Source organism: Tachyglossus aculeatus, chromosome 16 (assembly GCF_015852505.1).
Source record: "Tachyglossus aculeatus isolate mTacAcu1 chromosome 16, mTacAcu1.pri, whole genome shotgun sequence".
NCBI classification, from domain to species: domain Eukaryota; kingdom Metazoa; phylum Chordata; class Mammalia; order Monotremata; family Tachyglossidae; genus Tachyglossus; species Tachyglossus aculeatus.
In genome coordinates, this window is record NC_052081.1 from 6,902,266 (window position 1) to 6,919,615 (window position 17,350).

Here is a 17,350-nt window from a genome sequence, read left to right on the forward strand (position 1 = left end):
AGTTGGTCTCTAAGCAGCAGTGACCTACATTTATGAAGCCTTCCTAGCCCCAGAGGTTCGGGTTGGTGCCATTAAGGCCCTATGAGATCATCGCTAGCCTGAAGACTCTCCTGGATTTGTCCCTTCTGGATTGAGCCTCCTCTTCCCAGTCCTGGGACCTTTGGGTTGGAGGGGTGGGGGGGAATGGGTGGGACAGCATGACTTAGTGAATAGAGCATGGGCTTGGGAGTCAGAACTACCTGGGTTCTAATCTTGGTGTCGCCACTTGTCTGCTGTCTGTGACCTTGGGCCAGTCGCTTCACTTCGCTGGGCCTCAGTTACCTCATCTGTAAAATGGGGATTAAGACTGTGAGTCCCATGTGGGCCATGGACTGTGTCCAGCCCAATTAGCTTCTAGCTACCCCAGCACTTTGTACAGTGCCTGGCACATAGTAAATGCTTAACGAAATACGATTTTTAAACCGAGGATGAAAATATCCTACATAGAACATGAGTGATCTGGAGCAAGCTGGCTCGTCCCCCTGTCCACTAGGCTTCCTGGATCAAGATCAGCCGAGCCTGGAGTGGCTCAGTCCGTTCCCCACTCCACCCCTTTGAAATGGGCAGGCCTTCCATTTTAGGGTCTTTGGGACATTTCTGTGTCGAGGAAAACCTAAAGGGAAATAAATATTTGGCTGAGAGGTACAAGCATTCATTCATTCAATCGTATTTATTGAGCGCTTACCGTGTGCAGAGCACTGTACTAAGCGCTTGGGAAGTACAAGTTGGCAACATATAGAGACGGTCCCTGCCCAGAAGAGGATAAGAGCGGGGAGAGAGCTGACTGGGTGCCTTAAGGAGTTTCTGCTTGATGTGGTCAAGAATGGACAACCGTTGGAGATTTTTGAGGAGTGAGATGATGGGCCCAGAATGATGCTGTTAAAAAATGATCCAGGCAGGAGTATGGGCTGGAGAGGGGAGAGACTGGAGGCAAAGGCAAGGGAAGTCAAGGGTAGTGCCAAAGACAGATGATGCTCTCGCCAATAATGATGGGGAAGGTAGTTGGAGGGGATTTGGGAGGCAAGATGAAGAGTTCAGTTTTGGACATATTGAGCTTGAGGTGCTGGTGGGACATCCATGTGAGGATGTCCAGTAATTGTTGTCATCATCTTAAGTGTAATATTTAAACCCCAGTGGCTCATTTAGTTTCATTCTAACTTGATTTGGCCGCCTGTTTACATAAGAAGAGATCACAAAGAAGAGGTTTTATTCAGTGGGGAGCACTGTGCTTTGAACACATTTCTGTCAGTCTATTAGGTGAAGAAAAATGAGCCCCTGATAATGAAAGGAAAATGACTTTACGTCTAATAGCTGGAGACGTTCAAATTGAGTTTAAATGTTTAACAAGATTGATGCGGAAGCCTACCAATGTGACAGATCTGAGGTTGCCCATTGAATAAAGTCATACATGGCTAATTACTTCTCCAGGAGGGGAGCTTTATTTTTCTTCTGTCAGATTTTTAATAACTTCAAAGCACTGCTCAGAATATATGTAACGAACTGCAAGAAGAGAGAAATTGCTTTATTCCCTTTCTTCTGCCTCATTATGTAGTTAGAATGGCAGATTTCCTAACTGGGCACCGAATTCCTTATTCCTGGCGTATGAGTGAGAGCAGGTTATAAAATCTATTCTTTCTCGGTCTTTGATCCAAGTTCTTATTTGTGAAGCTCTCACGTAGTGATGTCATAAGCAATGACATCAGGGCGACTATGCATGAACTGTTATGTATTGTAGGATAGCAGTGTTTTAATAGGGTGCTTTAAGTGATGCAGGTTATTGGGGTAAATTACTGTCCAGCAGGGTCACTTGTGTTATTCTTCATGATAAATCTTGCTTATTCTTTGGGTTTATAAGGATGGAATAATAGTAAAAGGAATCTTGTGAGAAGGAAGTAATGTGCTTACTTTGGAAAGCTACATTAACTCTTTGTGGCTGGGATTGTGTTTTTTCTTTGACCTGACTTTAGAGATGTAAATATTTGCTCACCAAACAGCAGAGTCTAAAAGAATTTGCTACCTTGAGAATCCAAATACACTCAGGTTTTACCTTTGCCTGTACTCAGGCCCAAGGGACTGGAAAAAAATAAATGTATTTTCCAGCACTTGGCTTCTGGTTCCTGTCTCCAAGAAAGATTCAGGCCCATGTAGAACCTTTCTCTTAAAAGACTCAATCGATGCAATTTATTGAACACTCACTGCATGCAGAGCACCGTACAAAGTGCTTGGGAGAGTACAGTGCAATAGAGTTGGTGGATGCATTCCCTGTCCAAAAGGAATTTACAGACCGTAGAGGCACTTAGAGATTAGAATCTGAACTTCAATCAATCAATCGTATTTATTGAGCGCATACTGTGAGCAGAGCACTGTACTAAGCGCTTGGGAGTTACAAGTTTGCAACATACAGAGACGGTCCCTAACCAACAGTGGGCTCACAGACTAAAAGTCTAAACTTCAGTCACCAGAAGCAGAACAAGAATCTAGTGGATAGAGCCTGGGCCTGGGAGTTAGAAGGAACTGAGTTCCAATCCCGGCTCCACCACTTGTCTGCTGTGTGATCTGGGGCAAGTCACTTCACTTCTCTGTGCCTCAGTTACCTCATCTGTAAAAAGGGGATTAAGACTGTGAGCCCAATGTGGGATATGGACTGTGTCCAACCTGATTACTATGTATCTACCCCAGCTCTTAGAAAGTGCCTGACACATAGGAAGCGCTTTATAATATTATTATAATAATAATGATATTTGTTAAGTGCTTACTATGTGCCAGGCACCATAAAAAAATCTAAGCACCCTAATTCATAGTCCCTATTTTGATTTGATATATGAGGTTAGATTAACAACAAGGACCATATTTGAACAAGCTTGGAGGAAGAGTTTCAGTGAAAAAAAGAAATGAGTGCTGTGAAGCTGAGCTGGCCTATGAAAGAGTTAGATTTGGCAAGAAGGAGGCCATCAGTGGAGTGAAGGGGAGGGCAAACAGATTGTAGAGGGTCAAGAAGGGAGTTGAAGAAGAGGACTTGAAGAGAGTGGGTGTATGCAACTTGTGTGAGGAGTTTGGACAGGAATGGGAGGGAGGAGGGATATGGGGCGGTAGGTAGAAGGTGCAGTGGGGTTCACAGCTCTACTATCAGCTGACCTCTCCCTTCCAGAGCAGAAAGTTTTAAATGGCCACTACACATGCACAGCAATAGAAGGAGCAGGGAGGGGTTAGTCGGCAGGGATCACGGATCAACACCTGAGCAGCCCCCTCTAGATTGTAAGCTCGCTGTGGGCAGGGAATGCATCTGTTTATTGTTATACTGTATGCTCCCAAGTGCTTAGTACAGTGCTCTGCACACAGTAAGTGCTCAGTAAATATGACCGACTGACTAACCATGTCCCCTCTGACATTGTGTATGTATGGCAGTCATTTGGGGAAGACCTATATCGGACACCACCTCCTTAATACCCCAATTCGGGGCCATGCCAGTAGGGTCAGGAGGAGAATTGTGTGTCTCTGGGGGTACAGTTTGGGGCTTGGGTTTGAGGTAAGCCCATCCTCACGATGAGTGCAAAATCATACTGTATTAGTGTTTGGAATTTTTCCTGCCTCTGTGGCTGGTGGAAATGAGGCAAAATCTACTTACAGGTTGTTTTGGTTTTTTTTAATTTGGGAATGCAGGAAGGGAAGCCCATGTTTTGCAAGCTGGATGGGAAACTGGTTGCTATTTGTCTTTGTTCTCTCTCCTCTATCTGCGTGTTCATTGAAAAACCGTTCATGGCTGAGGGAGCCCAGACAAAGGTAGATGGGAAGAAGGATGAAGCACTTTATAGTTTGCCCTTGTTGGGCGAGGCTGCTATTGGGCTTTGGAGAATCCGAAGTTCCAAGCAGATGCTTTGTTCGCCTTCTTGTCCCGGACCTTTCCGCCTGGTGTTTCCTCTCCCTCCCCGGCAGGCTTCTTCTGAACATAGGTGCCTCACAAGTGAATAGCTGCCCCTTCATGTTTCCAGTTGGATTGATTAATTCCAGGCTTCAGATCAAAAGAGCCAATAATGTTTGGCCTGGAAATTATAGTGCCACGACTCTGCTCTGTATTCAGACTCCCCTTGGCCATATACATATAGCTTTAATTAGCATATGAGAATATGGCAAATAAAAGAGGGCATCATGGAAAATTTAAAAAGGCAGTGGAAATTTGTACTCTCCTCACTACAGACCCTTCCACAGATTAATGAAAAATAAGGGTTTTGGGTTTTTTTAGATGAGAAAGGCAAGGAAATGCACTATGTTTGAAAGTAATTCTTTCTTTTTTGCTGTTAGGTGCTGCTGTTGATTGATATCCAGGTATCTTATATTAACACCAACCATGAAGACTTCATTGGGTTTGCAAAGTACGTAAACCTTTTTTTGTTTTGTGGGTTCCCCGCTCTCCTTGGCTTAGTTTAATTATCAATCCCCAGAAGTTTACCATGCACCTTTTATGTATATCCAAGCATTCACTATCTAATCATGAATATTAATTCTGTCCCCTACTGTAAATCAAGATGGAGTTTTCAGATGGTCTTTTCTCATAACCTGAAGACTACCTTGATATGCCCTACCTTCTTCCTTGGTTTATGACCCCCATGGTTGGTATCTTGCTTCCAGTAAGTGAGTATCATGATCGGGAAACACTAGGGTGCAGTCCACCTAGTAAATACAAATGTTTTTGATGATAATCAGCTTTTGAGTCCTCACATAAATATATGCCATTCTTTCCATTGGAGGCAGCAGGTCAAATCAGCCCCCTACTGATTTTTGTCTTTATCCTGGGTATTTGTCCGTCTTTTATTCTGTAATTATTGGATTACCTGGGTTGTTAATTAGCCTTTCCCCATTTTATACAAGATAAGTAAGATGAGAAGCAACGTGGCCTAGTGGAAAAAGCATGAGCCGGGGAGCGGAAGACCTGGGTTTGAGTCCGGGCTCTGCCATGTGTCTGCTGTGACCTTGGGCAACTCACTTAACTTCTCTGTGCCTCAGTTCCCTCATCAGAAAAATGGGCATTCAATACCTTTTCTCCTTCCTACTTGGACTGTGAGCTCCATGTGGAACCTGATTATCGTGTGTCTACCTCAGTGCTTAGTACAGTGCTTTACACATACCACTTGAATACCTTAACAGATACCACAATTATCAATTTTAAGTAATGCTGACAGTGCATATATTAGGTTTCAAATAAAGTGCAATCCTGTCTACCTGAAATCTGTATCAAATTGGTTTTAACATTCCCAAACAGAATGGATAATTCAATTATTGGATAATATATTCCCTCTCTAACTTGACATAAATCTGATAACCCCAATTTGATTTTCAGAAATTCCTTTTTCAAGGCAGATTTTTGTTACTTTTAAGAAGGTTTTTTTTAATACACAAAGAGATGTCAGTTGCTCAGGGATGAGTTACTCAGGTAAGGGATTTTCCAAGCTCTGAAATTTTCTTTCTGCTTCACCATCTTCTTGTCCACAGCTCACTAGCACATCCAGCACGTCCATGAAGAGCCATAAAGAGAGTTATTGAATTTGCTTTCTGTTGGTTCTTGAGTGTGGTACCCTGCACTAGGCACTTGGGGAATACAGAATACCAAAGTGACATATTCCCCGACCTTATGGAGTTTATACTCTGACAGTGGAGATGGACATAAAACTACTTGCCACGCTGTCAAAATAAATTAATCCAAGTGGCATATGCACATGAATGCCAAGTAAAGAAAATAAATTCATGAGTGCTAAGAGGGAAGATGAAATTCAGATTCATTACTTTAGGGTTTTGGTTTAGGACATTACACAAGAAACACCAGTCATTGATCCAAACCTCTTAAAACTAAATGACTCAATTCAAAATTAAGACTTTCTTTATGTAAGTTGTCATGTGACAGTCAAGTGTGTTTCACCCAAGGTTCATTGGGCAGAGTAAAATTGTCACACAACTTTCAGCAGATGTAATTTCAACTTGACATTCAGAACCTGACATTCATGAGGTACTCAACAAATTGAAAATATAATCAGTTTAATCACACCCTGGATTAGGAGGAACTAACAGATGTACTCACAGGCCAGATGTCCCTGGTCCAAGCAGTGTGAAAGGTTGATTCGTGTGTCTGTTGAGACATTTTTTTTTTCTGATTTTTTTAAGTGCTTACTATGTGCCAGGCACTGTACTAAGGATTGGGGTAGATACAACCTAATCAAGTTGGACACAGTCCATGTCCCACACTGGGCTCAGTCTCAAACCCTCACTTTACAGATGAGGTGACTGAGGCCCAAAGGAGAGTTACGTGACTTGCTCAAGGTCACACAGCAGGCAAGTGGTGGAGCTTGGATTAGAACCCAGGCTCTTTTGAATCCCAAGGCCCATGCTCTGTCTGTTGGAATAATTTGGCTGTTAGATTCGTTTCTTCCCTATTGTAATTGGTGGGTTACTATTCCTGAAGAGTTGTTGAAATAATTTGTACAAATTTTGATTCCAAACATTGACACACGAATGGGCTCAATCTGTCAATGCCAGTCAACAACTTTTTTCCTTCTTATTCTAAGTTTGGCCGCTCACTTTTATAATGTTGGGAAGGAAAAAAAAAACATTGGAGACTTACACCTCTAAAATATCCTCTGATGTTATACATGTCTTAGCCATTGTATATGTCTTTTTGACAGATTTTCTCAAAGGATAGTCATGTTATGCACACACAGATTTTTTGCTGTGATAAATCAGTGCTCTGCTCGCAGTAAATGCTCAATAAGTACCATCGATGGATAAATAATGTAAATTTAATATTTGAAATGGAGAATATTGTAGTAAGGACTGGAAAGCAATTTCCATTAGAAATCTCTTTTCTCAGCAGCCCAAAGCAGTCATGAACTGAAAAATTGTCATCTTTGGTTCAAATCCAAAGTTTAACATTCTCCTTTGTGGAAAACTTGAGCAGGTTTCATCAAGACAATTTTCAGTTTGGGGAAGATGTAAAATGCACCTTCCAAAAACAGTTTAAAGAGTTGCAGTCTTCTTTGTTACTCCAAAATTCAAAGAAACAAGTGGCTGCAGCTATAAATTTTGAATTTGGCAGAATAATTTTCCTCATCAAGAAAGAAACATTTCATTTGATGACAGGTAAGTATTTTTTTTAAGTTGCAAAGATTGAATATGAAGAGCCTGAGCAAAACTCATAAGAATTTCAGCCCAGATGTGAGTTTTACAGGCTTTCCAAATGGGGCCCATACAGGTTCTGTTGTTAGGCTGGGATGTGTTCTTCTAGATTGCCGAAGTGTAGTTGTTCCGACTTAGATGTTTTCTTCTTTGAAGGAAAGAAAAATTCAGGAAAACAAGTTCTCAACCCAAGTTAATGCAACATTAAGGCTGTAAAGTGGAGTTGTCCTTATTCAGGAAATTCCAAAGTTCTTGTTCCTAGAGTAATGCTAACTGCTTTGTTGAACATATGGAGCATTTTCCCTCATTTCCCTGTTTGTTAAACATGGACCATAAAATATGCACCATGTGCAATGGGGCCAAATTAACCCTGCTCTAAGATGCTTTGCTTTGGAATTTCCTGACTTGTGAGTGCTTGGTTTTTCAACCCTAATGTATTTTTATATTTAACAATAGAGTATTTTAGAAGGGGGAAAAATAAATTTTGCTTATGATCTACTTCCCTGCTTTAATGGTGCCAATCTCTAATTCTTCCTTCTGTTGAAAAAGTGTTAAAGGACTTTTTTGCAGCCTATTACTAGGTTTATTATGGAATAATAACTCCTTTGCCACCATCTCTGGGTATTCGTATTGTAAGAGTAAAAGGGAAAGCTTGTTAGCTTAAAGCCGGCAGGGTGAGCACTCACACTCTCATGTTCTTCCCCATTTGTGTCATAAACACACTCTGGGTTCCACGTCACTCAGATTTACGTTGCCCAGTGAATTAAAGGAAAGATGGGCTCCAGGCACAGTCTGTTAAAATGATATCTCAATGGCACCCAACAAACCAAGGTCTGTTTGTTTTCCAGGCTGCTCAGAATGTCCTGACACCTGTTTTCTCACAGTTGAAATGCTCCAGTGTGTAGATTTCTGTCGTTGTTATATGAGCACCATGAAAATTCTGAGGGTTGTAACATTCATTATATCTCTTTCCCCATCTTCCGGAATGTCTCCGTTGCCACTTTGCTAAGTACAGTACATTTGAACCTTGGCACCAAACTCTCCTTAATCCCCTTCTCTCGGTTGTCATTCTTCCCTTTTCCCAGTGCTAGAGCTAAAATTTATTATAGTCTCAGTACCCTCCCTGTAGAGGTAGTGAGTAATCATCAGGAAAAAGGTATAAGAACAATATCTTCTTTTTCTATTCAAGATCAACAAACCACTTGCACAAGGGTCATTTTATAATAGAAAAATGTTCTTGTCCTTGATTCAGTTCTTAGATACATATTCAAGCAGATATTGATAACTCTGCCTCAGATTTGTTGTTTGTATGTGCAGCCATAAACGATGTAGGATAAAACAATGTGTACGACTGCAGCGAACAGAAACGGCAGCTCCAAGCAATCAGGATCAATGGGATGGGCAAAGGGGGGTTTCTCTTCATTCCAGATTTCAGTCAAAAAGTGGTTTGGGTTAATTGTCACTTTTGGAATTCTCTCTCTCTCTCGAAGCTGCCCATTATAATTTTTTTTGTGTCAGGGAGGAGAGAGAAATAGGCATATTCTTACACTCCTGATTAAATCTAGTGGTTGCTGCCTACTTATTCACCCTGTGTCTGTTCATTTTTCTGAAGCAGGTAGTAGTGGAGGTGCATGCATGTAGATGGAGTAATAATAATACTAATAATATTTGTTATTGCGTTTGGATTTTGTCTTTTGGGGTTTTTTTTTTTTTTGGTTTGCTACAGAACCAGAAAATTGGGTGTCATTTATTTGGAATAAGGAAAATATACAAATCACACGTTTATTCATATTAATGTCTGTCTCCCCCCTAGACTGTAAACTCCTTGTTTTATTGTATTCTCCCAAATCCTCAATAGAGTGCTCTAAGTAAGCACTCAATAAATTTCACTGATTGCCTGCTCACAAAATGATCATAAGAAGCAGCGAGGCCTAGTGCATAGAGCAAAGGCTTGGGAGTCAGAGGAGCCCAGCTTCTAATCCCGGTTCCGCCACTTGTCTGCTGTGTGAACTTGGACAAGTCATTTGACTTCTCTGGGCTTCAGTAAAACGGAGATTAAGACTGTAAGCCCCTTGTGGGACATGGACTATGTCTAACCTGGTTAGTTTGTATCAACCCCAGCACATAGAATGGTGCCTGGCACATAGTAAGCATTTAACGAATACCATTTAAAAAAAAAATGGAGAATTTTACCGCAGTTACGGTTTAAGGTACGGGATTTGCTGCTGAATTAGACAGAGAAGTGGTAGGTTAAGTCAGTGCTTATGATAGAGTATTCTTAGGTTCTACACTAATGTAGAGCACGCAAGGGACGGACACGGGAACTCTGTTCTCCACGTGAAGAAACCTGGTCTTAGCTTTTCCCGTTCCCTGCTTTAATAAGTGACCAGAAGGGAAATCTGCCTTCTGAAATGGCAGATTTATAACACCACATCTGTTGTTCTTCATAATAATGTCACTAATAGTGTTAGTGCATTTGTCTGCAAAGGCCAAAACCTGATCAACAGTTTAGTATATGCTTTTACGCCAGGAGTAAATCTGCTAAAGAGCATAATGGGAGGGGTTGAGCAGCTGTCCAAGAATGCAAATCCATTAGAGGGCCCATTTTGGCTTTCTGTTTGTTCTTCGCTAACCCCCTAGCTCTGGACAGGCCACCCTCCACAGGTGGCCACCCTCCACAAGGTGACCACTCATGGGCCACCCTTAAATGCCAGACCAGGAAACACCCAGGACATCACGTGTTATACCAGCCATACAGTGTCAACCGTCAATCAATAATGTTTATTAAGTGTCTACTTTGTGCAAACCACTTTACTAGGTTTTTGAAAGAGTGCAGTAGTGTTAATAGGCACAATCCCTGCCCACAATCTAATATTTGCGATATTTGTTAAACACTATATACTAAGCACTGTGTTAAGTGCCAGGGAAGATACAGCATGAACGGATTGGACACAGTCCCTATCCCACATGGGGTTCATAGTTTAGAGGGGAGGGAGAACAGGCATCTTATTCCCATTTATACATATGAGGAAACTGGGCATGGAGAAGTTAAATGACTTGCTCAAAGTCACAGAGCAGGCAAGTGGCAGACTTTTAGTCATGTGCTCTTTCTAGTAGGCCATGCTGCTTCTCTAATCTAGAGGGGAAGTCTGACCCTGAAATAAATTACAGGTAGGGGGAAGCAGTGGATTTTTAAGATATGTACATAAGTGCTCTGAGAAGTAAGGGGGTGAGTACCAAACGTGACAGTAGAGGGGGAAGGTCAGATGGAGAGATCAGTCTGTCAATCGTTGTTATTTATTGAGTCCTTACTGCACGCAGAGGGCTATACAAAGTACTTCGGAGAGTACGATAGCAACAATAATAGTAACTGTGGTATTTGTTAAGTACTTACTATGTGCCAAGCACTGTCTAAGCTCTTGGGGCTCGTCTTAATCCCCACTTTACAGGTGAAGGAACTGAGGCACAGAGAAGTTATGTGACTTGCCCAAGGTCACACAGCAGACATGTGGCAGAGCCGGGATTAGAACCCATGTTCTCGGACTCTCGGACCCGTGCTCTTTCCACTGGGACACGCAGCTAGAGTTGATGATGATGATGATGATGGCATTTGTTAAGGGCTTACTCTGTGCAAAGCACTGTTCTAAGCACTGGGGGGATGCAAGGTGATTAAGTTGTCCCACGTGGGGCTCACAGTCTTAATCCCCATTTTACAGATGAGGTAACTGAGGCTCAGAGAAGTTAAGTGACTGCCCAAGGTCACACAACAGACGTGGTAGAGCCGGGATTCGAACCCATGACCTCTGACTCCAAAGCCCGCACTCTTTCCACTGAGCCACGCTGCTTCTCTAGTTGGTAGATACAGTTGCTGCCTCCAAGAACCTTAATATCTAGTGGAGATGAGACATTAATCAGGAAAGGTCTCCTGAGGATGGGATCTTGGGGGCAGGGTCGGGGGTGGCGGTTGGAAGAAGGGGAGCGAGCCCCAAGCAGAAGGGACTGTAGACTGTAAACACATTTTGGGCAGGGAATGTGTCCCCTAATTCTGTTGGATTGTACTCTCCCAAGTGCTTAATACAGTGCTCTGCATATAGTAAACACTCAATAAATGTTATTGACTGATCGATAAGAGAGGGAGTGAGCCACAGGTCATGGGGGAGAGAGATAAGAACAAAGCACAGTGAATAGGTTGGCTTGAAAGGAGAGGAGCCAGGATAAGTAGTGGGGAGAGAGCTAGTTGAGGGCCTTAAAGGATTACATAATGCCACCTTAAGGACTATTTTGTGAAATACAAGTTTGCCCAGACCAAGAGCGTTTCTCTGGGCCGAATGGGTCCCTGATCCCCTCCATTTTCTCCAGAGCCATTGCATTTCCCCTTCCAGGGCCCTGGAAACCCAGGAGCCATTTCCTTCCAAAACATGGAATTTGTCAGCATGTTGGAGGGAGATTGGCCGCTGAAACATTTTTTTGTTTTTTAAATTGGATATAAAGACATCGGGTGCCATATCCATACCAGGGACAGACTTCATTTCAATTCAGTTCACTCATATTTATTGAGCGCTTACCATGTATTCAGTATTAACTGTATTAAGTGCAACTGAAAACCAGACTGTTCCGTCTGAAGCTATAGCCATTGCTGAGGGGCCCTCAGAGCCTGAAAGCTCATTAAGGGCGGGGAACATGTCTGCTCATTCTGTTGTACTCTCCCAAGTGCTTAGTATAGTGCTCTGCACATAATAAATACGATAAATACGATCGATTGATAGATTCCAATGTTCAGGCCCATGTTTTGAGCCTGTGCGCTAGAGTATTTGTCCCCTCTCAGTAGTCCATCCTTTGGCTGGGCTGTAAATGCTGGCAATTCTTGAGGGACCTGGCCCTTCCTCCCTTCTCCCATCACATTTCTCTCATGCCTAGGATTCAGGAACTGCCCCCACCTTGCCAGTTCCTACCCTCTTCCCCAAACCTCGCCAACACCATAAGGTCAGAGACACTGTCTGACCCACTATGACTGCTCTGGAATGCCACTCTTATGGGTGCCATCTTTATGCCAAATTTTTTTATTATGGTACTTTTGTGTATTAATGGTATTTGTTAAATGCTTACTATGTGCCGGCACTGTACTAAGTGCTGGGATCGATACAAGATAATCGGGTTGGACCAGTCCCTGCTCCACATAGGGTTTAGAGTCTTAAACCCCATTTTACTGATGACTCGCTACCAGCTATTGGGACTCACAGTCTAAATAGGAGGGAGTAAGATCTAATCCCCCTTTGACAGATGAGGTAATTGAGGCACAGATAAATTAAGTGACTTGCCCAAAGTTACAAGGCAGATAAGTGAGAATGCAGAATTTAGAACCCAGATCCTCTTGCTTCCCAAGCCCATGCTCTTTCCACTAAGCCATGCCGCTTCTAATTGCAGGGAACCGGGCATGATGTGACATTCCTCTTGCTCTCTGTGGGAGGCTTTGGCCCCAATGATGAGATTGATAATACTCTTCCACATTCCTCTATGCCTTCATAGGCCTTTGTCTGAATACTTTGGAGATGGGGACTATAGCAGCAGATTGTATGGAGAGATGTTATGTTCGCTGAAGCCCATTTTCTTCCAGTAGTCCTCAGCTTGTACAAAAAGAAAAGGGACTGTGAGAAAACTGTCCTTTCATTTAGCAGAAAGACACAGAATAAGATCTAAATGCATTTTTCCTCTGTGCGACCTGGCTAAGAACCATGGAACACCAGGTGATAAATAAGAATTTATGTATTTATATTAATGTCTTTCTCCCCCTCTAGACTGTAAGCTCGTTGTGGGCAGAGAATATCCGTTTAGCGTTATATTATACTCTCCTAAGGGCTTAGTCCGGTACTCTGCACACAGTAAGCACTCAATAAATATGACTGACAAATACAGTCGGCTGACTGAAGATTGACATGGGGCCATGCACCCACAAGCTCTTATTTGCTTCCATCAGGGTGTTCTTAAAAAGTGAGATACGAGGATGTAGCTTTGATTCTACAGCAAGTCACACAAGAGAGATGTCACCCTGAATTTATTTTAATAGCTCTATTTCTAAAACAGAGTTATGTTAGAGCTACAGACCTGGTCATTTTGGTTTCATTTTGTATATTTTTGAGGAAGATAGCAAAAAATATTTGCCGATGTCTGGACCCAGGATTCTAGCTGACTCTACCCAGGACTCGTGGGCCTTCCTCTCTTCCCCTTCCCACCCCTCCCCACACTTGTGTAATGCTGTCAGCCTGTAATTATAGGTTTGTCACATATTCTACAAGCTGTTAATGCAAAATTAAGGTGACTTTTCCGGTGCTCCACGAGACCTGAGGTATGATGTATGAATACATTCTTCTATTGTATTCTTGCAAATACTTAATCCTGTGCTCTGCACACAGTAGACAGCCAGTAAATGTCATTAAGTTTGCAGTTATAGGATACATTTTCTGAACTGATTTCTGCCTTGATTTTGAACAGTGTCCATTATAGAATTTCAACTTCTTATCCAACTGTCACAAGGTGATATCTATTTTTTTTTTTATTTGCACCCCTCGAAGACATAGAAAATGTCAAATTATGTCCAAAACCAGCTGGGAAGGTAAACCATGAAAGAGCCAACTACAGGGAGGATTTTGCTGGACTGCCCAGAATAGCAGAAATGAGTCATTTCTTCTTGAGGTTTTAAAAAAAAAATATTAATGAGAGCTGTCGTACAGGTGCCCAGATGAACTATGAATATTGCCTGCCTTAAGACCTTCTTATAAACCAAACAAGGCAGTCTTAGCTTTCTGATCACTACACCTTTTGGAACAAACAGGTGCTTCTTTAAGACTCGTTACTACTATTGCAAATTCCTCTTTTTAGTGTACCTTTGTTTTTCCTTCATATTGGTAACTGCTCTTAGAAGATCATATGAATTGATTTTTGTTTCCATTGTTAAGTGGAATTATATATATATTTATATTTTTTCTTATGAGCAGCGTGGCCTTCAGTTCTAGAGTCTTCGTGTTTAGAATTCAGCATTTGATGCTTAGGAACAAATTTGTTATTTCTGATTTTCCTCAGTGCAACTTTCCTCTTTGCTTTTCTTAGTGCCCAGCAGAGAAGCAGTCAGGTTCACAAGAAAAGTGCAGTTGGAAATCAGGTAGGAGTTTTGTAAGAGAATAACTGAATACTGCATGCCAAATGAACTCTGGCTGAAATTGCTTTCCTGGCTCTCTCTCTTTTTTTTCGGTTGCAAGTTAATGACATGCAGATTTTGCTTGAATTGCAGCTTTTTGTTTTGCTTTCCATAAATTTGCAGAGCTCATCGCAGTTAGTTATCAATTATTCTATGCAACTAACTGTATTAGTTTTATTGTAATAGCTTCAGCTGGTTCGCATGCTCTTTGAACCTGCTCCCTCCTATTCACTTTATTTGGTATTCGGGTAATTTTCTTTCACTTCCCTAAATTATCATTAAACTGGAATTTGCGATTTAATTCAAAGGACCGAACTTCGGTGAGTACTTGCTTGCATGTTGCTTTCTGGTGTTGCTTCCTAGTTCACACTTTTGCACAGCTTGGTAACACAGTGAAGGGACAGCTCTTTGAGGAAAGTAATTGTCTTGTTTGACCACCACAGGTGGTTCCGGAAAAATGTTGACAGTATACATTGGTTGAGTTTTAAAATTTTTAGCTGTCTCTGACTAATAGCGCTTTGCAGAGATTGCATTAACTCTATTTGCTGTTTTTGTGTTTTGTATGATGAATATGAATTGTTTCTTTTCAAGTCAAAACAATGAGATTTTAGTAACTAGTCTAAGTTTTTCTTGATTCATAATTACACAAATGATCCCTCTCTGATTTTCATTGTTTTGAAGGGAAAAGAATAATGACACAAACTTTTCTTTAGGAATCTTTTTCTGAATTAAAACATAATTCTTTACTATTTCAGGGAGCCAATCTTCCGCCTTCAAGGCAAATTGTACGAGCTAAGTTCTGTAAGCTTTACTGTTGCTTTTTCATTTAGCAACTCCAAGGGCAAAGTTTGTCTTTAACTGATTAATTCAACTAGTGCTTGCTACTAATTTTTTTTTTTTACACTTAGGTTGCCATATATTTAACACCCTATCACTGACATGGACACTGACCATTTCCATCCCTTCACTGCTAATAACTTGCTGTGGATTGAAAAGTAGGAACTAGAATAATTTCAAATGCTGAAGCATTAAACTCTTAACATAATGGATGCTTTGCGATTCCCCTCATTTTACTGAGTCTTAAAATAATTAAATCATTAATAATCGGTATCTATCCTTTCATGCTGTGATGTAAGATTTTCCCCACTTTTGTGGTACTTCCTAAAATTGCCGACTATGCCTCTGAAAGGTGGGTGAATTGTACTTTTGGCATCTGATTTTAGTTACAGTTATGATGTGCCTTTGCAGATTCAGCATTAGAAATTATTTTACATTGTGAGGCATAAATTCGGCAGTAACTTTCAGGATCTCCAATTTGATTTTTTTTCCCCTCTCCGCCCCCACCAGATCCTGCATTTTCATTTAGAGGGTGTAGGAAAGTGGACTCTTAACTGATTTGGGTACTTGGGGAGCAGGAGAAGGCAAGCTAATTCTCCCTTTTTCTTTTCTATTTCAATCAGTAAAGTCCTATTTCTAAGAGGACTTACTGTTTGAGAACCAGATCAGAGAGTCGTAAACTTTTTTGTTTCTTGCTCCTTGCTCTCTTGCGTTTAGGCACTTCCAGAAGTGCCTAATAAAATAGATTCATAAAATTAAAATGAAGTAAGGAGAATTATGTATAAATCTCATGCAGCAGTAGCTATATGAATTGAATTTTTTATTTCTGGGTGGACAGCCATCATTCATTCATTCAATTGCATTTATTGAGGTCTTACTGTGTGTGAAGCACTGTACTAAGAGGTTGGGAGAGTACAAAATAACAATAATCAGACACATTCCCTGCTTACATCGAGCTTACAGGGGGAGACAGACATTTATAAGAATAAGTAAATGAATAAATAACAGATATGTGCATAAGTGCTGCCATCCAAATCTACCCGTTCAAGGAAGACTTCTTAGCCGTCTCACTCGTAGAATTGGGGCACTAGCTTATAATGTACACCCTGCCATCCAATATGTATTCTTTATAGATAACTCGTATGTTCTAAAACTCTTTTGTGTGTTAGAGATCCATTTGCTATTTTGCTTGACTGGAATCGGCTTTGAATGATGCAGCTTTTCTCTAGAAACCTGGAGGTTTGGTATTGTCTTGTATGAAGTCAGTATTGTTTGTTTCTGGATGGGGACTCTTTGACCTTCTTTTTTCCCTTCTACTAATTTATCTTCTCACACTTAAACTTTGGCCTTTTTTGCTATCGTCTGAGGTTTTGACCTGACCTGGAAAGGTTTCTTTTTAAGCCACAGGTTAGTGTGACTTTAATTTGCTTGAAATAACCACTGCAATCCTTTGTTTTACTTAGTGAATCTAGCGAGCTACCTGGAGATCTTGAAGTCTGACCAGGTCTTAACTATATATTTTGCTTGGTGAGATTTGTGTCTCTGTTAGTCATTCAGCTTATTTTATGTTGAATAATTCTTTCTTTCTTTAGAACCTTTTATTGTCTGCCCTGGTATGAGTGACCCAGCATTTTTATTGGATTCAGTTTAAACAAGCAGGAAGAATGTTTTGTCATTTATCTTTTTTTTTTCAAATGGTTCTGGGAGAAAATTTCAAGCTATTCAAATAATACAATTAAAAACATTATCTCTGGCATTACCACCTTCATTCCTTGTCTGTGATCTCCGGTAGCTTTACAAAACTTGTTTTTCAAGATTTCTGACTACTCTCTTTTAGACAAAAATATGTCACCACTGGAAAAATTTAAATAGTAATTTCTTTTTGCTGAAGCTTTTTTTGGACTCTTTTTAGCAAATAGAAGATGCATTATTGTAGAAACCTTGACGCAAACTGTATGATTATCTCATTGGAGGAATGACAGTTCATCTGAAATTAGATGTCTAAAATCCATTAGTTCAATATTCCAGATGTCCAGATTTCTAAATTCCCCCAAATCATCCTTAATCACCAGACTTTTCAGTGGAGTTGAGATTGGGAATTAGGGTAGATTAGGCTTTGGT

General features: G+C 41.0%; 1 protein-coding gene across 10 annotated transcripts in view; it reads left to right on the plus strand.

The window, feature by feature from the left end:
- DNM3 (dynamin 3) overlaps nt 1-17,350 on the plus strand; it is a 346,807-nt gene that overhangs the window by 114,738 nt on the left and 214,719 nt on the right. For 7 of the 10 annotated variants that reach the window (XM_038758051.1, XM_038758053.1, XM_038758044.1 and 4 more), the window contains exons 12-14: nt 4,339-4,409; nt 14,305-14,356; nt 15,148-15,177. In XM_038758051.1, the coding sequence (XP_038613979.1) occupies nt 4,339-4,409; nt 14,305-14,356; nt 15,148-15,177 (153 nt within the window). Of the gene's footprint in view, nt 1-4,338; nt 4,410-14,304; nt 14,357-15,147; nt 15,178-16,630; nt 16,637-17,350 lie in introns of all 10 variants that reach the window. The other 3 variants (XM_038758050.1, XM_038758052.1, XM_038758049.1) reach the window with 2 other exon arrangements.